Source organism: Salmo salar, chromosome ssa20 (assembly GCF_905237065.1).
Source record: "Salmo salar chromosome ssa20, Ssal_v3.1, whole genome shotgun sequence".
In the NCBI taxonomy this organism is placed as follows: domain Eukaryota; kingdom Metazoa; phylum Chordata; class Actinopteri; order Salmoniformes; family Salmonidae; genus Salmo; species Salmo salar.
In genome coordinates, this window is record NC_059461.1 from 57,243,765 (window position 1) to 57,270,722 (window position 26,958).

Below are 26,958 nucleotides of genomic sequence, written 5' to 3' on the forward strand. Positions count from 1 at the left end.
TGTTATACATTATTTTAATAGTTTTAGAAACTTTGGAGTGTTTTCTATCCAAATCTACTAATTACATGCATATCCTAGCTTCTGGGCCTGAGTAGCATCCTGTTTACTTTTGGCACGCTTTTCATCCGGAGGTGAAGAATAGAACATATTATTATTTACAATGACGGCCTCGAACACTGGGTTAACTGCCTTGTTCAGGGGCAGAACGACAGATTTTTACCTTGTCAGCTCGGGGATTCGATCCAGCAACCTTTCGGTTACTGGCCCAGCGCTCTAACCACTAGGCTACCTGCCACCCCTTATTCATCATTCATAATCAATTAATCATCAACGTTTGCCTCATTCATGTGACCGACCAATACTGAGTCATGCATGTGACAGACCAATACCTCACGAGGCTTCTTCTCTCTAAGCTGAGACCTTGAAACTGAGATATCGTTCGTTCTCAAAACAAGGGTCTGGGCGTACTGCCAAATTGCAGATACTGATAGTGAGGATTCAATCAGTCACTTGCATGAACACAGAAATTGGTTATTGGAAAAGCACCAATATAAAAGGTTCCATCACATTCCATCCTCTTATCACTTGTGTGTTAATAATCATTACATTTTAAGGTAAGCATTAGATTTTACCTTCTATATCCCATTTCTATTAAAGTAAGGGAAATCAACACATAAAATCAGACACTTCATCATTTCAAACCCTTCATTCTGGGTTATACAATTTCATTAGTATCGTAATACAATTTAATTAGTATCGTAATACTATCATCATAATAAAAGGTTACACTTCTATTAACGGGAGTGAATGTATCAAAAATACACACACATACACAGCATGTTAAATAACAGAATTTAGAACTAAGAAGAAAAATACACACTGCAGTCCATTTGGCAATTTGTGATCCTCAACTTCCAAACAGGGATTCTAAAAGTTTCAGGTGTCCTTCTGGTTGTGGGAAATTATTCTTAGCAACAGTGGCAATGTATTCCGCGAGATCAATCATATTAGAAGAGTGATCTGGGACAAAAGTACACCATTCATCGCCAATGATTGCACAAGTGCCCCCTTGACCTGCCTCTGTTTTGCAGAGCCAATTTACGCAATTATTTTAGCGTTGCCAATTTTCTCTACATCTCTAGAGATCTCTTGAATTTGGTTTAGGGCATATGCATATTGACTTTCACAGGGAAGAGAGAGAGCACATGTTTTAACAGTTTCAGACCAACCTGGATAAGAATGAGATTGAGGCAAGGTTATCCCAAGCTACAATCTAGTGGCTCTCCTCACATTTTAGGGGCATAGCTCTGTCTCTAGAAGCATCACCTTTCCAAATCGTAATTAGAACTTGTGATAAATTATCCATCCCAAATTTAGAATGACAGTCTTTAGTGCTTCACGTTGGTTCTATCACTTTCATTTAAGACCCTCAATTTAGCACACACCGATACTGTCAGAATGTACATTTACATACAGTATATTCATCTTATATTTCTAGCGTTAACTATTCTCATCACAGCCCCCATTTGTGGTAATGACAGATTGGTACCTCAATGCATTCTTAGTCTAAATTACTATACATTTCGCAGTGTGCAGACCTCCAAAATCAATATGATACCCCATATAAATCATTTTGGAGAAGCCTAAATCAATGAAGGTACGGTTGACTACCCCCCTCCCTCTCGGGACTCATTCTTCTGTCATTTCTTCATGTTCTTTTTCAAATAGTGTTTCAGTTCGTCCTCCCAATGGCATATGTTCAGAGTGGACGACCCTTGATAATGTCTCACCTGAGTCGCCACTGTCCTTTACAGTCCATTATGTCTTGTCCATTTTCCTACCAGTACACCAGCAGCATGAGAGAAGTTTGGGCGGGATCTCTCGCCATGCTCACTCCACGTGGACTCATGTCGCACTCCTGAGAGAAAAGACATGAGAGAAAAGGCAGTTGATAGCTTTGACTGGATGCTGTGTACAGGTCGCTGGCTTGGACTCAAGTCTCATGGTGGAAGTGGTGAAGGGCCATAGTGAACGCCATTGTCGCTATTACATCAGCCGGTTAGGGGGGGTTGACGTTAACACTGTTCTTGGTCAAATGATCCATTCCATGTATCTCTATACCATCTGTGGTCACCTTGCCATAACCTCGAGAAAGGACAGACCAGAACAACAGTTTGATTTAGGGAATTTCTGATTCCGGAAATCCAGACAAATGATTTACTGTATGACATTATTATTACTACTTCCAATGTTCTTAATACAGATGTCTAAGACAAATGTCAAACAGAATAACAACACACAGTTGAAACTATTCCCCCCGAAATTGGTTTATACTCCCCTATCATCTTGGCAATCTCACCGCAGAGTTACAGGGTCAGGGAGTCAGAGGGAGAAATCCCAACCCTCCAGCAGACCCAATCTGGTGAGATGTGTTATTGAAACAAGACAAAAACAAAGTAAACAAAAAAAACAGCAATACACTTCTTCATATACAGTGAGGGAAAAAAGTATTTGATCCCCTGCTGATTTTGTACGTTTGCCCACTGACAAAGAAATGATCAGTCTATAATTTTAATGGTAGGTTTATTTGAACAGTGAGAGACAGAATAACAACCAAAAAATCCAGAAAAACGCATGTCAAAAATGTTAGAAATTGATTTGCATTTTAATGAGGGAAATAAGTACTTGACCCCTCTGCAAAACATGCCTTAGTACTTGGTGGAAAACCCTTGTTGGCAATCACAGAGGTCAGAAATTTCTTGTAGTTGGCCACCAGGTTTGCACCCATCTCAGGAGGGATTTTGTCCCACTCCTCTTTCCAGATCTTCTCCAAGTCATTAAGGTTTCGAGGCTGACGTTTGGCAACTCGAACATTCAGCTCCCTCCACAGATTTTCTCTGGGATTAAGGTCTGGAGACTGGCTAGGCCCCTCCAGGACCTTAATGTGCTTCTTCTTGAGCCACTCCTTTGTTGCCTTGGCCGTGTGTTTTGGGTCATTGTCATGCTGGAATACCCATCCATGACCTATTTTCAATGCCCTGGCTGAGGGAAGGAGGTTCTCACCCAAGATTTGATGGTACATGGCCCCGTCCATCGTCCCTTTGATGCGGTGAAGTTGTCCTGTCCCCTTAGCAGAAAAACACCCCCAAAGCATAATGTTTCCACCTCCATGTTTGATCGTGGGGATGGTGTTCTTGGGGTCATAGGCAGCATTCCTCCTCCTCCAAACACGGCGAGTTGAGTTGATGCAAAATAGCTCCATTTTGGTCTCATCTGACCACAACACTTTCACCCAGTTGTCCTCTGAATCATTCAGATGTTCATTGGCAAACTTCAGACGGGCATGTATATGTGCTTTCTTGAGCAGGGGGACCTTGCGGGCACTGCAGGATTTCAGTCCTTCACGGCGTAGTGTGTTAGCAATTGTTTTCTTGGTGACTATGGTCCCAGCTGCCTTGAGATCATTGACAAGATCCTCCCGTGTAGTTCTGGGCTGATTCTTCACCGTTCTCATGATCATTGCAACTCCACGAGGTGAGATCTTGCATGGAGCCCTAGGCCCGAGGGAGATTGACAGTTCTTTTGTGTTTCTTTCATTTGCAAATAATCGCACCAACTGTTGTCACCTTCTCACCAAGCTGCTTGGCGATGGTCTTGTAGCCCATTCCAGCCTTGTGTAGGTCTACAATCTTGTCCCTGACATCCTTGGAGAGCTCTTTGGTCTTGAAGAATGTCCTCCTAATCTCAGCTCGTTACCTGTATAAAAGACACCTGGGAGCCAGAAATCTTTCTGATTGAGAGGGGGTCAAATACTTATTTCCCTCATTAAAATCCAAATCAATTTATAACATTTTTGACATTCGTTTTTCTGGATTTTTGTTGTTATTCTGTCTCTCACTGTTCAAATAAAACTACCATTAAAATTATAGACTGATCATTTCTTTGTCAGTGGGCAAACGTACAAAATCAGCAGGGGATCAAAGACTTTTTTCCCTCACTGTATCACTCGATACACTTTTCATATATCACTTGAGGTGGGGAAAACGTAAATCCATTTGGATTAACTGTCAACCATTACCAACATATATTTCTTCCTTTTATAGGCAGACGTGAACAAAATCAATTTGCATATTTACCAAAGGGCCCCAGGGGAATAGTAATTCCCCCTTTGGACACATGACTCACATCATTATTCATACATCCCCAAAAAACAACAACATTGCCTGTTAAATCAAAATAACAAATACAATTACACTTACAATCCTTGATGACTCCATCTTAACTTAATTATATCCCATAGGTTAATGGTAAAATTGACTAGAGACAGGTGTCCCTCATTCAGGGGCAGCGCTCTGTCTCTCTCCTTCTCGTGTTCCGAATCACACATAGGACTGTTGATAAATTATAAACTTCTTCCTTATTATTATTGTTTCCATATTAGATTTAAATGTCATGCAATGTCTCCAGTCTTTCTAGTGAGGGTGATCAGGCCTCACCAGAAAGTCAGAACAGAGGTCAGATGTCAGTCAGCCCTATTAAGTGAGTGTTTGTTTCCCTGTCCCTCAGACATTATTTAAAGATATTTCAAGCATTTCAAACATTTTGTGTATCAGGTTTATATTTTGGGTTTTATCAAGAGAATTTACATGTGTGCAACCAAAACTGACAATAAAAACTTCAGTAAATGTAATTTGTGTGCCCTTTAAGGTGCATCCTTTCTAACCTTACAAGACCCCACACCATAAATCAAACAGAGTATTAACACCACTAATAAATATTCATAACACGTGGGTTGTGTGTGGGTGCTGGTGTGTGGGTGGTAAAAATCATAGGTTAAAAACAAACAAAATTGCCAGGCCTTACTTAATTTGGGAGCTCCCTTAACCTCTATGGGCTAGGTGGGACGCTTGCGTCCCACCTACTCAACAGCCAGTGTAATCCCGTGGCGCGTTATTCAAATACCTTAGAAATGCAAAACCTTCAATTTTTCAAACATATTACTATTTTACACCATTTTAAAGATAAGACTCTCGTTAATCTAACCACACTGTCCGATTTCAAAAAGGCTTTACAACGAAAGCAAAACATTAGATTATGTCAGCAGAGTACCCAGCCAGAAATAATCAGACACCCATTTTTCAAGCTAGCATATAATGTCACATAAACCCAAACCACAGCTAAATGTAGCACTAACCTTTGATGATCTTCATCAGATGACAACCCTAGGACATTATGTTATACAATACATGCATGTTTTGTTCAATCAAGTTCATATTTATATCAAAAACCAGCTTTTTACATTAGCATGTGACTAGCATGTGACTAGCATTCCGACCGAACACTGCCGGTGAATTTACTAAATTACTCACGATAAACGTTCACAAAAAGCATAACAATTATTTTAAGAATTATAGATACAGAACTCCTCTATGCACTCGATATGTCCGATTTTAAAATAGCTTTCGGTGAAAGCACATTTTGCAATATTCTCAGTAGATAGCCCGGCATCACAGGGCTAGCTATTTAGACACCCAGCAAGTTTAGCACTCATCAAAGTCAGATTTACTATAAGAAAAATGTTATTACCTTTGCTGTCTTCGTCAGAATGCACTCCCAGGACTTCTACTTCAATAACAAATGTTGGTTTGGTCCAAAATAATCCATCGTTATATCCAAACAGCGGCGTTTTGTTTGTGCGTTCAAGACACTATCCGAAAGGGTAAATAAGGGTTACGAGCATGGCGCAATTCGTGACAAAAGATTTCTAAATATTCCATTACCGTACTTCGAAGCATGTCAACCGCTGTTTAAAATCAATTTTTATGCCATTTTTCTCATAAAAAAGCGATAATATTCCGACCGGGAATCTGCATTTAGGTAAACAGACAAATGAAAAGAAAGCATTCGGTCGACTCGGGCACGCGCCTAAGCCCATAGTACTCTGAGCGGCCACTTGCCAAAAGCGATAAAGTGTTTCAGCCAGAGCCTGCCTCGATATCCTTCAGCTTTTTCCCGGGCTCTGAAAGCCTATGGGAGCCGTAGGAAGTGTCACGTTATTGCAAAGATCCTCAGTCTTCAATAAAAAGAGCCAAGATAAAACACACCTTGTCAGACAGGCCACTTCCTGCATGGAATCTTCTCAGGTTTTGGCCTGCCATTTGAGTTCTGTTATACTCACAGACACCATTCAAACAGTTTTAGAAACTTTAGGGTGTTTTCTATCCAAAGCCAATAATTATATGCATATTCTAGTTACTGGGCAGGAGTAGTAACCAGATTAAATCGGGTACGTTTTTTATCCGGCTGTGTCAATACTGCCCCCTAGCCCTAACAGGTTAACAGCTGGATCCGGGTACCTTTAACTGCTCTCCTAAGGCACTTGCCTAAGGAAAACAAATTTCAGATACTGATAGTGAGGATTCGTTCAATCAGTCACTTGCATGAACACATAAATTGGTTATTAGAAAAGCACCAACATAACATTTTCCATCACACTACTGAAGTTGTTTTTGGGTATCTGTATTTTACTATTTCTATTTTTGAGAACTTTTACTTTTACTTCACTACATTCCTAAAGAAAAGAATGCACTTTTTACTCCGTACATTTTCCCTGACACCCAGAAGTACTCGTTACATTTTAAAAGCTTTTCAGAACAGGAAAATGGTCCAATTCACACACTTATCAAGACAACATCCCTGGTCATCCCTACTGCCTCTGATCTGGTGGACTCCCTAAACACACATGCTTCATTTGTAATGATGTCTGAGTCTTGGTGTGTGCCCCTGGCTATCCGTAAATAAATAAAAAACTAGAAAATTATGCCTTCTTGGTTTGCTTTATATAAGGAATTTGAAATTATTGTAATTTTACTTTTGATACTTAAGTATATTTAAAACCAAATGCTTTTAGACTTTTACTCAAATAGTATTTTACTGGGTGACATTCACTTTTACTTAAGTCATTTTGTAGGGCGGTGCACAATTGGCCCAGCGTATTCCGGGTTAGGGGAGGGGGAGGGGAGGTAGGCCGTCATTGTAAATAAGAATTTGTTCTTAACTGACTTGCCTAGATAAATAAATGTTTTTTTTTTTTACAGTGCAATCGGAAAGTACTCAGACCCATTCACTTTTTCCACATTTCGTTACATTACAGCCTTATTCTAAAATAGATTAAATTGTTTTTTTCCCTCATCAATCTAAACACAATACCCCATAATGACAAAGCAAAAACAGGTTTAGACATTTTTTCAAACTTGATCACATTTACATAAGATTCAGACCCTTTACTCAATACTTTGTTGAAGCACCTTTGGCAGTGATTACAGCCTTGAGTCTTCTTGGGTATAACGCTACAAGCCTGGCACACCTGTATTTGGGGAGTTTCTCCCATTCTTCTCTGCAGATCTTCTCAAGCTCTGTCAGGTTGGATGGAGAGTGTCGCTGCACAGCTATTTTCAGGTCTCTCCAGAGATGTTCGATCGGGTTCAAGTCCGGGTTCTGGCTGGGCCACTCAAGGACATTCAGAGACTCCTGCGTTGTCTGTGAACTGTGAACCTTCGTCCCCAGTTTGAGTTGCTGAGCACTCTGGAGCAAGTTTTTATCAAGGATCTCTCTGTACTTTGCTTCATTCATCTTTCCCTTGATCCTAACTAGTCTCCCAGTCCCTGCCGCTGAAAAACATCCCACAGCATGATGCTGCCACCACCATGTTTCACCGTAGGGATGGTATTGGCCAGGTGATGAGCGGTGCATGGTTTCCTCTAGACGTGACGCTTGGCATTCATCAGACTAGAGCATTTTGTTTCTCATGGTCTGAGAGTCCTTTAGATGCCTTTTGGCAAACTTCAAGTGGGCGGTCATGGGCCTTTTACTGAGGAGTGGCTTCTGTCTGGCCACTCTACATTAAAAGCCTGATTGGTGGAGTGCTGCGGAGTTGGTTATCCTTCTGGAAGGTTCTCCCATCTCCCAAGAGGATCTTTGGAGCTCTGTCAGAGTGACCAATGGGTTCTTGGTCACCTCCCTGACCAAGGCCCTTCTACCCTGATTGCTTAGTTTGGCCGGGCAGCCAGTTCTAGGAAGAGACTTGGTGGTTCCAAACTTCTTCCATTTAAGAATGATGGAGGCCACTGTGTTCTTGGGGACCATCAATGCTGCCAACATTTTTTGGTACCCTTCCCCAGATCTGTGCCTCGACACAATCCTGTCTCTGAGCTCTACGGACAATTTCTTCGACCTCATGACTTGGTTTTTGCTCCGACATGCACTATCAACTGTGGGACCTAATATAGACAGGTGTGCCATTCCAAATCATGTCCAATCAATTGAACTTACCACAGGTGGACTCCAATCAAGTTTATGGAAACATCTTAAGGATGATCAATGGAAACAGGATGCACCTGAGCTCAATTTCAAGTCTCATAGCAAAGGGTCGGAATACTTATGTAAATATTATAAATTATAAATGTTATAAATTTACTAACATTTCTAAAAACCTGTTTTTGCTTGGTTATTATGGGGTATTGTGTGTGTAGATTGATGAGGAATTTTAGAATAGGGCTGTAACGTGAAAGGGTCTGAATACTTTCTTAAAGTGCACTGTATGTCTGGAAATGCACTGACACACACACACACACACACACACACACACACACACACACACACACACACACACACACACACACACACACACACACACACACACACACACACACACACACACACACACACAAACTGACATTCTCATATTTCAATACACTGTTACATGCAGACAACCTTCCCAGAAATGTCCTAGAGTGAAAGAGACTTTTCTGAACTTGTCTATAACTCTCCACCACCCTGAATCCTCTTAAGAAAGCAAGTCTAGCCCTCATTGGTCACTGAAAAACCATAGCCATTACCTCTATCCGTCTCATAAACTTTCTCACTTTTCCACATTCTTGTAAAGCAACATGTGAACATTGAGTTTTAATGGTGGTTTAAAACTGACACTCTGTTAATGTAAATGTTTGTTATTCTCCAAAATCAGTGCGCCTGGACAAAACAAAGGTGGCATTCATCAGAGAGTTGCCTTTGTCCCGGCCCATTAGAGCTGAGGCTTTATGACCCGGCCCTCCGGGGCTGTATGAACCATGACTAGAGCTGTGCAGTCTGTGTGTGGGGGGCCTTAAGCTGATTAACTCTATGGCTGGAAGATACTACTATAACATGGGGTGGCTAGAAGGCTATAGGGTTCAGGCAACTTCATTAATCACAACAGTGTGTGTGTGTGTGTGTGTGTGTGTGTGTGTGTGTGTGTGTGTGTGTGTGTGTGTGTGTGTGTGTGTGTGTGTGTGTGCGTGCGTGCGTGCGTGCGTGCCTTTGTGTGTGTGCGCATGTGTGTGTTTGCGGTACGCTTCATAATCACTAAGAGCAGCCCACCACCAGGTCTGTGCTTTAGCATTACTATGACGAAAGGTCACTGACCCACAAGTCAAGTGGTACAAAAGGCAATTTCTTAACCAGAAGCACTTCTCCCCCTCGGAACCTCATTCAGAGCCTCATATGAATAAAAATTATTACTCCACGGATCCCTGTAATATAATCTCTACCTGTGCTATGTGACTGTGCCCTATTGACTTACCATATATCATGCTATCTTTTGTAGACATAGATGAGTGCAGCTCGGGCCACGCCATGTGTGCCCATCGCTGTGTCAACACCCGGGGCTCCTTCAGCTGTGTGTGTAACCCTGGCTTTGAGCTGGGCGCTGACGGCAAACAGTGCTACCGTGAGTATACATAATCATTTACATTAGAGTCATTTAGCAGATGCTCTTCTTACCCAAAGCAACTTTACAATCAGTAAGTTCAACTAAAGCAGGCAAAATCACAGTTGCGTAGCATCATAGTTGAGGCCAATAATTTTTTCTGACCAAGAAGATGTTTGGTCCCTCATCGTTGGCTTATAACAAAGGTCAGGAGTAGTTCGTCCTGGTAAGGTGACATGATAAGGAAAAACTCCCTGACCCTAATTGTAGTATGTTCTTGTGAAGCTAATGTGTGAGTGATGGCTAATGTTTTGGTTTATTGCAAACAGATACTGTTGTTGGGTTCCAGCCTTCACTTCACTGGTTGTATCCTCCTATTTGCAGGTATTGAGATGGAGATCGTGAACAGCTGTGAGAAGAACAATGGAGGATGCTCCCACCACTGTGAACACACCACCAACGGACCTCTCTGCTCCTGTAACGAAGGATACCAACTGGCTGAGGACAGGAAGACCTGTGTGGGTAGGTACTCTTGGTTAGGTCATCATTGTCGAAGCCCAGGGTTTTTCCTGGTTATAGTCATTCTCTGTCTCTAAGATAAGTATAGAAGCAACAGATCAAACATAGGTCGTGTTTTTTTCTGAAATAAGTAGGGACTATTAGGACTTCAAATGCTCTTTTTCAATTTCCGTTGCAAAATGTCTTTAAATATTTTCCGTTGCTTGCACAAATGAACAATCATCTTTTGTTGTATCTCCCCAGACAGTGATGAGTGTGAGAGTGGGGAGGCGTGCTGCAGTCAGTTCTGTAAGAACAACCCAGGGGGCTATGAGTGCAGCTGCAAGGCTGGCTATAGGCTCCACGCAGACGGCTGTGGCTGCAATGGTAAGAGGACAAAACGTTGACCATTATCCACTCATTTTCTAGGTCCAAATTGACTCTGGATTGAGTTTACAGTATTTTATAAGACAGAGGTGGTCAAGATTGATGATCGATCACAGAGAAGATGATTATGCATTGACAGTGTCTAATAAGTCATTATTCTAGTTTTGATAATGTAAATAGAATACACTTGTATAGTACCTTTTTAATTTCCAAAGTACTTTCTATTGTTCTGTGGTCTTGTCAGACATTGATGAGTGCCTGGCAGAGAGTTCTGTCTGTGAACACTACTGTGTGAACACCCTGGGGACCTACGAGTGTTTCTGCAGACTGGGCTTCCGTCTGGACCACGACCAGAGAGCCTGCATCCGTGAGTACTATTTGATCATAATATTATGCTATACTAAACTATATACTTTAGTATTCTGTAATTTCACAGTGAATTTGTATACATTGTTTTTAAACGTGTAAACGTAACTCTGAGAGACATTTGTGAGGTTTTCTAACAGCAGACTATAGTAATGATGCAATCACTTTAAGTATTCAGATGAAAGTAATGTAAATTATAGTATAGTGTAATACAGTATAGTTAGATGTAATGTAAATGATAGTATAGTATAATACAGTAGAGTATAGTTAGATGTAATGTAAATGATAGTATAGTATAATGCAGTATAGTATAGTTAGATGTAATGTAAATGATAGTATAGTATAATGCGGTATAGTATAGTTTACATTTACATTTACATTTTAGTCATTTAGCAGACGCTCTTATCCAGAGCGACTTACAAATTGGTGCATTCACCTATAATATCCAGTGGAACAACCACTTTACAATAGTGCATCTAAATCTTTTAAGGGGGGGGTTAGAAGGATTACCTTATCCTATCCCAGGTATTCCTTGAAGAGGTGGGGTTTCAGGTGTCTCCGGAAGGTGGTGATTGACTCCGCTGTCCTGGCGTCGTGAGGGAGCTTGTTCCACCATTGGGGTGCCAGAGCAGCGAACAGTTTTGACTGGGCTGAGCGGGAACTGTGCTTCCTCAGAGGTAGGGAGGCGAGCAGGCCAGAGGTGGATGAACGGAGTGCCCTTGTTTGGGTGTAGGGCCTGATCAGAGCCTGAAGGTACGGAGGTGCCGTTCCCCTCACAGCTCCGTAGGCAAGCACCATGGTCTTGTAGCGGATGCGAGCTTCGACTGGAAGCCAGTGGAGAGAGCGGAGGAGCGGGGTGACGTGAGAGAACTTGGGAAGGTTGAACACCAGACGGGCTGCGGCGTTCTGGATGAGTTGTAGGGGTTTAATGGCACAGGCAGGGAGCCCAGCCAACAGCGAGTTGCAGTAATCCAGACGGGAGATGACAAGTGCCTGGATTAGGACCTGCGCCGCTTCCTGTGTGAGGCAGGGTCGTACTCTGCGAATGTTGTAGAGCATGAACCTACAGGATCGGGTCACCGCCTTGATGTTAGTGGAGAACGACAGGGTGTTGTCCAGGGTCACGCCAAGGCTCTTAGCACTCTGGGAGGAGGACACAAGGGAGTTGTCAACCGTGATGGCGAGATCATGGAACGGGCAGTCCTTCCCCGGGAGGAAGAGCAGCTCCGTCTTGCCGAGGTTCAGCTTGAGGTGGTGATCCGTCATCCACACTGATATGTCTGCCAGACATGCAGAGATGCGATTCGCCACCTGGTTGTCAGAAGGGGGAAAGGAGAAGATTAATTGTGTGTCATCTGCATAGCAATGATATGAGAGACCATGTGAGGATATGACAGAGCCAAGTGACTTGGTGTATAGCGAGAATAGGAGTGGGCCAAGAACAGAGCCCTGGGGGACACCAGTGGTGAGAGCACGTGGTGCGGAGACAGATTCTCGCCACGCCACCTGGTAGGAGCGACCTGTCAGGTAGGACGCAATCCAAGCGTGCGCGGTGCCAGAGATGCCCAGCTCGGAGAGGGTGGAGAGGAGGATCTGATGGTTCACAGTATCAAAGGCAGCAGATAGGTCTAGAAGGATGAGAGCAGAGGAGAGAGAGTTAGCTTTAGCAGTGCGGAGAGCCTCCGTGACACAGAGAAGAGCAGTCTCAGTTGAATGCCCAGTCTTGAAACCTGACTGATTAGGATCAAGAAGGTCATTCTGAGAGAGATAGCAAGAGAGCTGGCCAAGCACGGCGCGTTCAAGAGTTTTGGAGAGAAAGGAAAGAAGGGATACTGGCCTGTAGTTGTTGACATCGGAGGGGTCGAGTGTAGGTTTTTTTCAGAAGGGGGTGCAACTCTCGCTCTCTTGAAGACGGAAGGGACGTAGCCAGCGGTCAAGGATGCGTTGATGAGCGAGGTGAGGTAGGGGAGAAGGTCTCCGGAAATGGTCTGGAGAAGAGAGGAGGGGATAGGGTCAAGTGGGCAGGTTGTTGGGCGGCCGGCCGTCACAAGACGCGAGATTTCATCTGGAGAGAGAGGGGAGAAAGAGGTCAAAGCACAGGGTAGGGCAGTGTGAGCAGGACCAGCAGTGTCGTTTGACTTAGCAAACGAGGATCGGATGTCGTCAACCTTCTTTTCAAAATGGTTGACGAAGTCATCCGCAGAGAGGGAGGAGGGGGGGGGGGGGGAGGAGGATTCAGGAGGGAGGAGAAGGTAGCAAAGAGCTTCCTAGGGTTAGAGGCAGATGCTTGGAGTTTAGAGTGGTAGAAAGTGGCTTTAGCAGCAGAGACAGAAGAGGAAAATGTAGAGAGGAGGGAGTGAAAGGATGCCAGGTCCGCAGGGAGGCGAGTTTTCCTCCATTTCCGCTCGGCTGCCCGGAGCCCTGTTCTGTGAGCTCGCAGTGAGTCGTCGAGCCACGGAGCAGGAGGGGAGGACCGAGCCGGCCTGGAGGATAGGGGACAGAGGAGATCAAAGGATGCAGAGAGGGAGGAGAGGAGGGTTGAGGAGGCAGAATCAGGAGATAGGTTGGAGAAGGTTTGAGCAGAGGGAAGAGATGATAGGATGGAAGAGGAGAGAGTAGCGGGAGAGAGAGAGCGAAGGTTGGGACGGCGCAATACCATCCGAGTAGGGGCAGAGTGAGAAGTGTTGGATGAGAGCGAGAGGGAAAAGGATACAAGGTAGTGGTCGGAGACTTGGAGGGGAGTTGCAATGAGATTAGTGGAAGAACAGCATCTAGTAAAGATGAGGTCAAGCGTATTGCCTGCCTTGTGAGTAGGGGGGGAAGGTGAGAGGGTGAGGTCAAAAGAGGAGAGGAGTGGAAAGAAGGAGGCAGAGAGGAATGAGTCAAAGGTAGACGTGGGGAGGTTAAAGTCACCCAGAACTGTGAGAGGTGAGCCATCCTCAGGAAAGGAACTTATCAAGGCGTCAAGCTCATTGATGAACTCTCCAAGGGAACCTGGAGGGCGATAAATGATAAGGATGTTAAGCTTGAAAGGGCTGGTAACTGTGACAGCATGGAATTCAAATGAGGAGATAGACAGATGGGTCAGGGGAGAAAGAGAGAATGTCCACTTGGGAGAGATGAGGATTCCAGTGCCACCACCCCGCTGGCTCGATGCTCTAGGGGTATGCGAGAACACGTAGTCAGACGAGGAGAGAGCAGTAGGAGTAGCAGTGTTATCTGTGGTGATCCATGTTTCCGTCAGCGCCAGGAAGTCTAGGGACTGGAGGGTAGCATAGGCTGAGATGAACTCTGCCTTGTTGGCCGCAGACCGGCAGTTCCAGAGGCTGCCGGAGACCTGGAACTCCACGTGGGTCGTGCGCGCTGGGACCACCAGGTTAGAGTGGCAGCGGCCACGCGGTGTGGAGCGTTTGTATGGCCTGTGCAGAGGAGAGAGAACAGGGATAGGCAGACACATAGTAGACAAGCTACAGAAGAGGCTACGCTAATGCAAATGAGATTGGAGTGACAAGTGGACTACACGTCTCGAATGTTCAGGAAGTTAAGCTTACGTTGCAAAAATGTTATTGACTAAGATGATACAGTACTGCTGGCTGGTGGAGTAGGCTAGCTAGCAGTGGCTGCGTTGTTGACTTTGAACGTGTAGCTGGCTAGGTAACCTCGGTAGTTTCAGTACTACACCTTGTCATGATACAAAGCAACTTTGTAGCTAGCTAGCTAACATAACACTAATCAAGACGTTCCTTGTAGTGTATTTAGTTTCAACAATGCTGCTCGTCGGTAATAGTTGGCTGTAGTGTACTGTAGTGTACATGATAGTATAGTATAATACAGTATAGTTAGATGTAATGTAAATGATAGTATAGTATAGTTAGATGTGATGTAAATGATAGTATAGTATGATACAGTATAGTATAGTTAGATGTAATGTAAATTATAGTAAATTAAGTATAATACAGTATAGTATTGTTAGATGTAATGTAAATGATATTATAGTATAATACAGAAAAGTATAGTTAGATGTAATGTAAATGATAGTATAGTATAATACAGTATAGTATAGTTAGATGTAATGTAAATTAAGTATAATACAGTATAGTATAGTTAGATGTAATGTAAATGATAGTAAAGTATAGTATAATATAGTGTAGTATAGTTAGATGTAATGTAAATTATAGTATAGTATAATGCAGTATAGTATAGTTAGATGTAATGTAAATTATAGTAAATTAAGTATAATACAGTATAGGATAATTAGATGTAATGTAAATGATAGTATAATATACTGCTCAAAAAAATAAAGGGAACACTTAAACAACACATCCTAGATCTGAATGAAAGAAATCATCTTATTAAATACTTTTTTCTTTACATAGTTGAATGTGCTGACAACAAAATCACACAAAAATAATCAATGGAAATCCAATTTATCAACCCATGGAGGTCTGGATTTGGAGTCACACTCAAAATTAAAGTGGAAAACCACACTACAGGCTGATCCAACTTTGATGTAATGTCCTTAAAACAAGTCAAAATGAGGCTCAGTAGTGTGTGTGGCCTCCACGTGCCTGTATGACCTCCCTACAACGCCTGGGCATGCTCCTGATGAGGTGGCGGATGGTCTCCTGAGGGATCTCCTCCCAGACCTGGACTAAAGCATCCGCCAACTCCTGGACAGTCTGTGGTGCTACGTGGCGTTGGTGGATAGAGCGAGACATGATGTCCCAGATGTGCTCAATTGGATTCAGGTCTGGGGAACGGGCGGGCCAGTCCATAGCATCAATGTCTTCCTCTTGCAGGAACTGCTGACACACTCCAGCCACATGAGGTCTAGCATTGTCTTGCATTAGGAGGAACCCAGGGCCAGCCGCACCAGTATATGGTCTCACAAGGGGTCTGAGGATCTCATCTCGGTACCTAATGGCAGTCAGGCTACCTCTGGCGAGCACATGGAGGGCTGTGCGGCCCCCCAAAGAAATGCCACCCCACACCATGACTGACCCACCCCTAAACCGGTCATGCTGGAGGATGTTGCAGGCAGCAAAACGTTCTCCACGGCGTCTCCAGACTCTGTCACGTCTGTCACGTGCTCAGTGTGAACCTGCTTTCATCTGTGAAGAGCACAGGGCACCAGTGGCGAATTTGCCAATCTTGGTGTTCTCTGGCAAATGCCAAACGTCCTGCACGGTGTTGGGCTGTAAGCACAACCCCCATCTGTGGACGTCGGGCCCTCATACCACCCTCATGGAGTCTGTTTCTGACCGTTTGAGCAGACACTGCTGGAGGTCATTTTGCAGGGCTCTGGCAGTGCTTCTCCTGCTCCTCCTTGCACAAAGGCGGAGGTAGCGGTCCTGCTGCTGGGTTGTTGCCCTCCTACGGCCTCCTCCACGTCTCCTGATGTACTGGCATGTCTCCTGGTAGCGCCTCCATGCTCTGGACACTACGCTGACAGACACAGCAAACCTTCTTGCCACAGCTCGCATTGATGTGCCATCCTGGATGAGCTGCACTACCTGAGCCACTTGTGTGGGTTGTAGACTCCGTCTCATGCTACCACTAGAGTGAAAGCACCGCCAGCATTCAAAAGTGACAAAAACATCAGCCAGGAAGCATAGGAACTGAGAAGTGGTCTGTGGTCCCCACCTGCAGAACCACTCCTTTATTGGGGGTGTCTTGCTAATTGCCTATAATTTCCACCTGTTGTCTATTCCATTTGCACAACAGCATGTGAAATTTATTGTCAATCAGTGTTGCTTCCTAAGTGGACAGTTTGATTTCACAGAAGTGTGATTGACTTGGAGTTACATTGTGTTGTTTAAGTGTTCCCTTTATTTTTTTGAGCAGTGTATAATACAGTATAGTATAGTTAGATGTAATGTAAATGATAGTATAATATAATACAGTGTAGTATAGTTAGATGTAATGTAAATAATAGTATAATATAATACAGTATAGTATAGTTAGATGTAATGTAAATGATAGTATAATATAATACAGTGTAGTATAGTTAGATGTAATGTAAATGATAGTATAATATAATACAGTGTAGTATAGTTAGATGTAATGTTAATGATAGTATAATATAATACTGTGTAGTATATTTAGATGTAATGTAAATAATAGTATAATATAATACAGTGTAGTATAGTTAGATGTAATGTAAATGATAGTATAATATAATACTGTGTAGTATAGTTAGATGTAATGTATATGATAGTATAATATAATACAGTGTAGTATAGTTAGATGTAATGTAAATAATAGTATAATATAATACAGTGTAGTATAGTTAGATGTAATGTAAATGATAGTATAATATAATACTGTGTAGTATAGTTAGATGTAATGTAAATAATAGTATAATATAATACAGTGTAGTATAGTTAGATGTAATGTAAATGATAGTATAATATAATACTGTGTAGTATAGTTAGATGTAATATATATGATAGTATAATATAATACAGTGTAGTATAGTTAGATGTAATGTAAATAATAGTATAATATAATACAGTGTAGTATAGTTAGATGTAATGTAAATGTGATGAATGTGTTCTGAGTGTCTCCTTCCTCTCCACCTGTCTACCTGTCCCAATGCAGCGCTGTACGACAGTGACCTGGATGACGATGAAGAGGAGGATGATGCAGAGGAGGATCTGGAAGTGCACAGGTTGCCAGATCTGCTGTTCCGACGGCCCCCTCAGCTCCTGCAGTACACTGCAGCCCTGCACTCACCCTATGGTGAAGACCAGGAGGAAGAGGCACAGAGAGGGGAACTCACCCTGGTCAGCCACATAGGTAGAAAATCAGTGCTTACATACATGTCTGGTTGATGTTCAATGTGACATGTGGCAGAAACTGTAAATCATGCCACGTTTTTACAGGACTATGTGCATGTGTGTGTCTCAGTGTGTCTAGATGATTCCTTTGGGGATGACTGCAGTGTGAGCTGTGCTGACTGTGAGAACGGAGCAGTGTGTGGTGTGGACAGAGAACACTGTGAATGTACACCTGGATGGACTGGCGTCATCTGCAACGAGAGTAAGTCGCTCTCCTCTTCTCTCCCCAGCGTCTCTTATTATCACTGTAACCCTTGGAAGTCATCTATCACTTGATAGAGTTTCAGTGTTATTCAGTGCCTATTATTGAGCAGGCAGTTATTTGATTGGTTAGTCCTCGGGGTTAGGTATTTGAACCCAGATCTGGCCTGGAGATAGGCCAAGTCCACAACAGACAGAATACATCTCCCAGGCCAGGGTTGTTAGAAAGAGGCCAGAAGCCATTGTTTCACAACCAAGCATGATTATGAGTGTCTTTGGGCTGGACCTGAACCAGGGATATAATTCTGAGTGGAGTAGCCACGTGGGGATAAATCCATTACCATCAGTCATTTTTATACAGTTAAACATCCTCCATTGGGCTAGTGTTGAAATTCACACCAAGAATAGTTACGTTATGATGAATCCATTTTACCTGACCAGTGGGGAAGATTGAAAACGTAGCAGAGAATGGCCATTTTAGTCATCTTATTAGGTTTTCATTGTTAGCTTGGAAAGAAGACAACTACAATGTTTCAATCCTTAATGTTATTATACACTGAGCATACAAAATATTAAGAACACCTTCCTACTATTGAGTTGCAGCCCCCCACGCCTTTTGCCCTCAGAACAGCCTCCATTCGTCGGGGCATGGACTCTCCAAGGTGTCAAAAGCGTTCCACAGGGATGCTGGCTCATGTTGACTCCAATGCTTCCCACAGTTGTGTCAAGTTGACTGGATGTCCTTTGGGTGGTGGACCATTCTTGATACACACAGGAAACTGTTGAGTGTGAAAAATCCAGCAGCATTGCAGTTCTTGACACAAACCAGTACACCTGGCAACTACTACCATACCCCATTCAAAGGCACTTAAATATTTTGTCTTGCCCATTCAAGCTCTGAATGGCGCACACACACAATCCATGTCTCATTTGTCTCAAGGCTTAAAAATATTTCTTTAACCTGTCTCCTTCCCTTCATCTACACTGATTTTAAGTGGATTTAATATAACAAGTGACATCCAAAAGGGATCATAGTTTTCACCTGGATTTACCTGGTCAGTCTGCGGGAGGCAGCTAATGGTTAAGAGCGTTGGGCAAGTAACCAAAAGGTTGCTGGTTCGAACTCCCGAGCTGGCAAGGTGGAAAAATCTGCAGTTCTGTCCTTGAGCAAGGCAGTTAACCCCCAACAACAACTGCTCCATGGGCGCCGATGACGTCGATTATGGAAGCTGCTCGCACCTCTCTGATTCAGAGGGGTTGGGTTAAATCTGGAAGACACATTTTGGTTTAATGCATTCAGTTGTGCAACCGACTAGGTATCCTCTTCCCTATGTCATGGAAAGAGCAGGTGTTCATAACCTACACTCGGAAAGTATTCAGACCTATTAACTTTTTCTACATTTTGTTACGTTACAGCCTTATTCTAAAATTGTTTAAATAAAAATAAAATTTAAGCAATATACACACAATACCCCATAATGACAAAGTGAAAACAGGTTTTTAGATTTCTTTGCAAATGTATTAAAAATGAAATGCAGAAATACCTTTATTTACATAAATATTCAGATGCTTTGCTATGAGACTCGAAATTGAGCTCAGGGGCATACTGTTTCCATTGATCATCCTTGAGATGTTTCTAAAACTTGACTGCAGTCCACCTGTGGTAAATTCAATTGATTTGACATGATTTGGAAAGGCACACAGCTATCTATAGAAGGTTCCACAGTTGACAGTGCATGTCAGAGCAAAAACCAAGCAATGGGGTCGAAGGAATTGTCCGTACAGCTCAGAGACAGGATTGTGTTGGGGCACAGATCTGGGGAAGGGTACCAAAACATTTCTGCAGCATTGAAGGTCCCCAAGAACCCAGTGACCGCCATCATTCTTAAATGGAAGAAGTTTGGAACCACCAAGTCTCTTCCTAGAGCTGGCCGCCCAGCCAAACTGAGCTATCGGGAGAGAAGGGCCATGGTTAGGGAGGTTACCAAGAACCCGATGGTCACTCTGACAGAGCTCCAAAGTTCCTCTTGGGAGATGGGAGAACCTTCCAGAAGGACAACCATCTCTGCAGCACTCCACCAATCAAGCCTTTATGGTAGAGTAGCCAGACGGAAGCCACTCCTCAGTAAAAGGCACATGACCGCCCACTTGGAGTTTGCCAAAGGCGTTTAAAGACTCTCAGACCATGAGAAAGAATATTCTCTGGTCTGATGAAACCAAGATTGAACTCTTTGGCCTGAATGCTAAGCGTCACGTCTGGAGGAAACCATCCCTACGGTGAAGCATGGTGGTGGCAGCATCATGCTGTCGGGATGTTTTTCAGTGGCAGGGACTGGGAGACTTGTCAGGATTGAGGCAAATATGAACGGAGCAAAGTACAGAGAGATTCTTGATGAAAAGCTGCTCCAGAGCGCTCAGGACCTCAGACTGGGACGAAGGTTCACCTTCCAACAAGACAATGACCCTAAGCACACAGCCAAGACAATGCAGGAGTGGCTTCGGGACAAGTCTCTGAATATCCTTGAGTGGCCCAGTCAGAGCCCGGACTTGAACCCGATCGAACATCTCTGGAGAGACCTGAAAATAGCTGTTCAGCAACGCTCCCCATCCAACCTGACAGAGCTTGAGAGGATCTGCAGAGAAGAATGGGAGAAACTCCCCAAATACAGGTGTGCCAAGCTTGTAGTTTCATTCCTAAGAAGACTCGAAGCTGTAATCGCTGCCGAAGGTGCTTCAACAAAGAGTGCTTCAACAAAGTACAGAGTAAAGGGTCTGAATACTTATGTAAATGTAATATTTCTGTTTTTATTTCTAAATTAATTAACCAACATTTCAAAAAATATGTTTTTGCTTTGTCATTATGGGGTATTGTGTGGAGATTGAGAAGGAAAAAAATACAATTTAATCAATTTTAGAATAAGGCTGTAACCTAAGAAAATGGGGGAAAAGTCAAGGGGTCTGAATACTTTCCGAAGACACTGTATATAGACATGCTATTGCATTTTGTATGACAACATTTGTTAGATATGGGAAGGCAGTGCTGTTTATGCCTGGATACAGTGTAACCAGAGAGCAATAGAATTAAAGTAAAGATCTTTATACCAAAAATATTGTGTTTTCTCAGAATGTGTTATGTACTGATTTTTCTCTGGCCTAGTTTGCCATATTGACCACGTGGCTAAAAACATTACTAATGGCTAACTAACACATTTTCCCTCAGAGATTCATAAAATAGTTGTGCACAAGAAGTGTGACATGGAATGTTGACTGGCTTTGACTGAACCCATTTAAAAGGTCCAGCTGGGTTGTGTGTGGTAATTGCTACACAAGCCGTGTTGGATTAATGTGGGAAACGCATAAAGATAAGAAAGACCCTCATGTGGAGAAGATAATAGAAAAGCAGAGTTAGAATGTCTCTCAATCTCAATCTCTCTCGCTCTCTCAATATCAATCTCTCTCTCTCTCTCTCAAATCTCTCTCTTGCTCTCTCTCCCCCCCACCCACTCTCTCTCTCTCCCTCCCAGCTTGTCCAGTGGGGACCTATGGACAGGCCTGTAACAGCCTATGTCGTTGCCAGAATGGGGGCTCCTGTGAACCAGTAACCGGGAGGTGTGTTTGCCCACCGGGGGTGCAGGGCCAGCTCTGTGAGGATGGTAGGGACTGATACACACACACACACACACACACACACACACACACACACACACACACACACACACACACACACACACACACACACACACACACACACACACACACACACACACACACACACACACACACACACACACACACACACACACACACACACACACACACACTCCACACCTGTCTCTCTCTATGACACCTGTCCAAACACAGCACATTTTCTTCCTTGTCACTGGCACTTCAGTAGCCCACCACTGCTCTCCCCTCTGCATGGTTTAATGTCACTCCATGTCACAGCTCCACCACGTCCAAGTCCAGACACAGACCGGTCATCTAGCCTTAAGTGGCTAATCCTATTTAGCTGACCCTGTTCATTTCATCACCCATAAGGTTAGGCACTGGCTCTGCCCTGTAGACATAGCCTGGTGCCAGATCCGTTTGTGCTGTCTCGTCAATGTGACAATGACCTTAGGAGTTTGCAAGACAGCACAAACAGATTGGGGACCAGGCTACATGCTGGAAGGGCAAAATCTGGTCTAACCACATGTGCAACTCTTCTGTGTCTTGTTGACATGTTGACAGGTTGCCCACAAGGATACTTTGGGAAACACTGTAGGCGGAGGTGTAACTGCCCCAACAACGGGCGCTGCCACCGTCTCTATGGAGCCTGCCTGTGTGCCCCGGGGCTATATGGACGCTTCTGCCACCTGCGTGAGTACCCATATCATCTACAGTACTCAGCAGCCACCATGACTGACATCTTAATGTAGTACAGCAGTGTTCTTCAGCCCTCATATTGAAGTTTTTGTTCTAGCTTGATTCAACTAATAAACTGAACATCAACCACCTGTTCAGTTGAATCAGGTGTCTTAGTACTGGTCTGGAACAAAAGCCTGCACTGCCTAAGTGTGTCTCTTGGACCAGATTTTAGGAACACTGTAGTAGTGACAGATTAAGAAAATGATGTCATTTCCCTTTCCGTAGCTTGGTCCCTGATCCTAGAGTTGTAGTGACAGTACCTTCCCTTCTCCAGCTTGTCCCAGGTGGACCCACGGTGTTGGCTGCTCTGAGGAGTGTGACTGTGATCTGGAACATTCCCTGGGCTGCCATCCCAAGAACGGGACCTGTCTGTGCAAACATGGCCACCACGGCTCTCAGTGTCAGCAAGGTAAGCTGTTCTGGCTCAGATAATACAGCACACGGATATTGAAAAAGAAAACTTACATGGTTTTCTGGATGATAGTGAAGCTCATCTCCTGTGTGTGTGTTTGTGTGCGTGTGTGCGTGTGTGTTTCTCTTCTGTGTGTGTGTATGTTTCTCTCCAGAGTGTGATCCAGGGTTCTATGGTAGTGGCTGTTGGCAGCAGTGTAACTGTACAGTTGGGGAGACCTGTGACCCTAGGAGTGGAGGGTGCACCCGGAGGTGTCCTGCAGGGCTCCATGGGAACCTGTGTCAGCTGGGTGAGCCGACTCCCCAACCACAATGCATGTACCTAGGGACAGGAGTGTTACCTGGTCCGTTCAGGAACAACTCCTAACCTTACATTCTGAGAGAGCTCTTTTGTACTGTTCCCTCATGAATGTGGAAATATTAATGGGTGTGTGAGTGTGTGTGAGCGCCTGCGTGCTTGTGCGTACATGTGTGTATTAGTTTGCTCAATAGGTTTCAATTGTGTTCCTCTTCTGGCAGCTTGCTCTACAGACCAGTGGACCGTTTCAGTGGCTTTCGTCTCTCCTTTGCTCCAGAGATAATAAAAAACTTTCAGGAGCTCTGTTTAAATCATAACTCTGTCTCCCTACAGACTGGCCAAGATAACATGAAGGGGTTATTTTAGACCTAATGCATCGTCCAGACCTCCAGGAGGGTCCCTTTATTAAAGCAAACAAATCATCCATCTCTTTAGGGTTTGTTTAGCTTTGAATTGACGTGAGGTTGTGAGAGGGGGCCATGCAACATCAGTCCACTTTGAGCTCACCTTGCGATCCCAGTGAGGGAGATATACAGGAAATGAAAAAAGGTTTGTGTAACCCTTTCTTTCTGTCTCTCTCTCCCTCCATCATTCCGTCCTCTGTGTATCTGTATGTAGCCTGCAGTGCTGGTCAGTTCGGGGAGAACTGCCTCCGATCATGTGTGTGTGGAGGAGCACCCTGTGACCCCATGACAGGAGAGTGCATCTGCCCTGTTGGGAAGACAGGAAAGGCCTGTCAACAAGGTAGTTAGAATGCTTCATAACTCATTATTTCATACCTGTATTTCTGTTAAAATGTATTATTACTCATAATTATACTGTATTTATATTTCACTTAAATCTCATACCTTTTCTTCCATATTGTCCCTCACTGTTTTTCAAATCTGGGGTGAGGATCTAAATTCAAACAGTACAGTAGTATTGGAAGACATCGGTCCACCAATCAGACCTTCTCTTCATCTGCTTTTAAACCTTTGACCTGAAGTCAGTTAAACCATGTGGTCTTGATGGTCATACAACTCAGTTAGGGCTTATCCTGACCAAATGACCTGACTACCAAAACTGGTCTATAACTGGTCAATAGCTGTAGCCCTGAGTTTTCCCTCCCCCCGTAGACTGCCCAGAGGGATTATGGGGGTTGAAGTGCCGGTTCCTATGTAGAGCGTGTGATAACAGAGCTTCCTGCAACAAGCAGACAGGAGTCTGTAACTGCAGCCCTGGGTACACAGGACAACTCTGCCAGACTGGTGAGTGAAACAAATAAACGGCAATAGCCTTCAGTCTTGCTAAAGTGAGGGAGAAAGGAAAGAGACTGCGAGGGAGAAAAACCTTATGATATACTGTGTTATATTTCACCCTGACTATACCTCTGCTCAACAGTGTGTCCAACAGGGTCCTATGGGCCAGGCTGTGTGAGTACCTGTGTCTGTCACCCTGATGCCAGCTGTGACCATGTCACCGGACACTGCATCTGTCCCCCGGGCCGAACAGGACACGTCTGCACTAAGCGTAAGCACCACTATCACACACACACACACACACACACACACACACACACACACACACACACACACACACACACACACACACACACACACACACACACACACACACACACACACACACACACACACACCACACACACACAGTAGTTTTCTTAACCAACCTGTGTGTTTGTGTCTCCACAGCCTGTGAGGAGGGGTCCTGGGGCTCTGGGTGCTCTAACAGGTGCCAGTGTGCAGACCGAGCCCTGAGTTGTGATGCTGTGACTGGACGCTGTGTGTGTGAGGCTGGCTTCACTGGAGACAACTGTGAACAGAGTAAGACATTTCTTTAGAAATACTGCCATCTTTAGGTAATACACTGTAACACATCTTTGGACCAGATCAAATCAAATGTTATTGGTCACATACGCTCATTTAGAAGATGTTATTGCAGGTGTAGCGAAATGCTTGTGTTTCAAGCAAGTGTTCTACAGATGTAGGATCTTCATTTGATCACTCTTTTGTTGCTGAGAATTTTCCTGCACAACAGGAAATGCAGATGAGCTTTGTGATTTACATACATTCACTGAAAACCCACACTAACACACGGTTATATTAATAGTATGGCAATTTTCTTGTAGCTTACGTTTGGCCAGCTAATAGCCTAACCATCGATCAAGCAACATTAGGGACTAAACGTTAATATCCTGTTGCTGCAGGATTATTTGCTGTGACAAAAAACATGTCCTCACAGCAGCAAATGTGTATATATTTTGGCTAGTGATATCTCTGTCTGATGTTGTCCATGTGTCTCTCCCCTGTTCCCCCAGAGTGTGTGGAGGGCAGCTATGGTTTGGGCTGTGCCCTGAACTGTCAGTGTCAGCACGGGGCTCTGTGTGACCATGTGAGTGGAGCCTGCACCTGCTCCTCTGGATGGACCGGAAGCTTCTGTGAGAAAAGTAAGACTTGTGAAAAAGAAATTGCATATTCATTACTTTTCAGTTTCTTTGAGAGTCATTGAGACAAGCGTAGGTTTGTACATCTGAATTATTTGAGCTAAGTACCAGAAACGATCCATTGTCACCAAATAGTTAGGTAACCTAGTGTGCTGGGCCAGTAACCAAAAGCTCGGTCACTAACCACATTTTTTTATCTCTAAAATAAAATGACCTTACAATATATTTCAAACAAAATCATGTCTGTCTTTTCACTAGCTCATGTCATGGTAAAATGAACAAAAATAATAGCTCTCTCTTTCACGATGCGTTTTTAATTAAAGTTGCTTCAGAAGAATTTCTGAAAATGGAAATATCTCGTTTTGGATTCAAACCCTTCATTTATAGGGTCACAGGTAGCCTAGCGGTTAAGAGTGTTGGGCCAGTAACCAAAAGGCTGCTACTTCAAATCCCCTAGCCGACTAGGTGGAAAATTCTGTCAATGTGCCCTAGAGCATGGCACTTAACCCTAATCGTGCCTGTACGTCACTCTGGATAAGCGTGTCTGTTAAATTAACTTATCCCAGGCTGTAAAATAAAGCGCAACCCCTCTCTTATGGTCTCTTCTGTTGGTCTAGTAATGAAAGTTCTAGTAGAGAAACAACTCAGAATTCACAAACCACCACCCAGTTCTGTGACTAGTGTAACAGTCTACAGCTTGATATATAACAGACCTCTACACAGAGGAGAGATTGATAATGAATCTGGTGTCATCTGTCTGAAGCACTTCGTTTAAATATGAGTAAGTAATAAACTTCTGTTGTGGGACTATTGTCAGTGGTGGAAAAAGTACCCAGTTGTCATACTTGAGTAAAAATAAAGATACCTTAATAGAAAAGGACTCAAGTAAAAGTGAAAGTCGCCCAGTAAAATACTACTTGAGTAAAAGTCTAAAAGTATTTGGTTTTAAATATACTTAAGTATCAAAAGTAAAAGTGAAAATAATTTCAAATTGCTTATATTAAGCAAACCAGACATTTGTTTTTGTTACTTACGGATAGCCAGGGGCACACTCCAACACGCAGACATAATTTACAAACAAAGCATTTGTGTTTAGTGTGTCTGCCAGATCAGAGGCAGTAGGGATGACCAAGGATGTTCTTTTGATAAGTGCGTGAATTGGACCATTTTCCTGTCCTGCTTAGCATTCAAAATGTAGCGAGTGCTTTTGGGTGTCAGGGAAAATGTATGGAGTAAAAAGTACACTCTTTTCATTAGGAATGTAGTAAAGTAAAAGTTGTCAAAAATATAAATAGTGAAGTACAGATACCCCCCAAAAAATATTTTTAAATATTTTTACTTAAGTACTTTCCACCACTGACTATTG

The 26,958-nt window shown here is 43.5% G+C and overlaps 1 protein-coding gene across 3 annotated transcripts in view; it reads left to right on the forward strand.

Annotated features, from left to right (window-relative positions):
- LOC106580945 (multiple epidermal growth factor-like domains protein 6) overlaps positions 1-26,958 on the forward strand; it is a 99,135-nt gene that overhangs the window by 48,305 nt on the left and 23,872 nt on the right. For all 3 annotated transcript variants that reach the window (XM_045703655.1, XM_045703654.1, XM_045703653.1), the window contains exons 9-23: positions 9,644-9,766; positions 10,130-10,267; positions 10,508-10,630; positions 10,875-10,997; positions 17,597-17,794; positions 17,906-18,037; positions 21,561-21,689; positions 22,267-22,395; positions 22,718-22,852; positions 23,010-23,144; positions 23,771-23,896; positions 24,268-24,399; positions 24,533-24,661; positions 24,841-24,972; positions 25,467-25,595. In XM_045703655.1, coding sequence (XP_045559611.1) covers positions 9,644-9,766; positions 10,130-10,267; positions 10,508-10,630; positions 10,875-10,997; positions 17,597-17,794; positions 17,906-18,037; positions 21,561-21,689; positions 22,267-22,395; positions 22,718-22,852; positions 23,010-23,144; positions 23,771-23,896; positions 24,268-24,399; positions 24,533-24,661; positions 24,841-24,972; positions 25,467-25,595 — 2,013 coding nt within the window. The remainder of the gene's footprint in view (positions 1-9,643; positions 9,767-10,129; positions 10,268-10,507; positions 10,631-10,874; positions 10,998-17,596; positions 17,795-17,905; positions 18,038-21,560; positions 21,690-22,266; positions 22,396-22,717; positions 22,853-23,009; positions 23,145-23,770; positions 23,897-24,267; positions 24,400-24,532; positions 24,662-24,840; positions 24,973-25,466; positions 25,596-26,958) is intronic.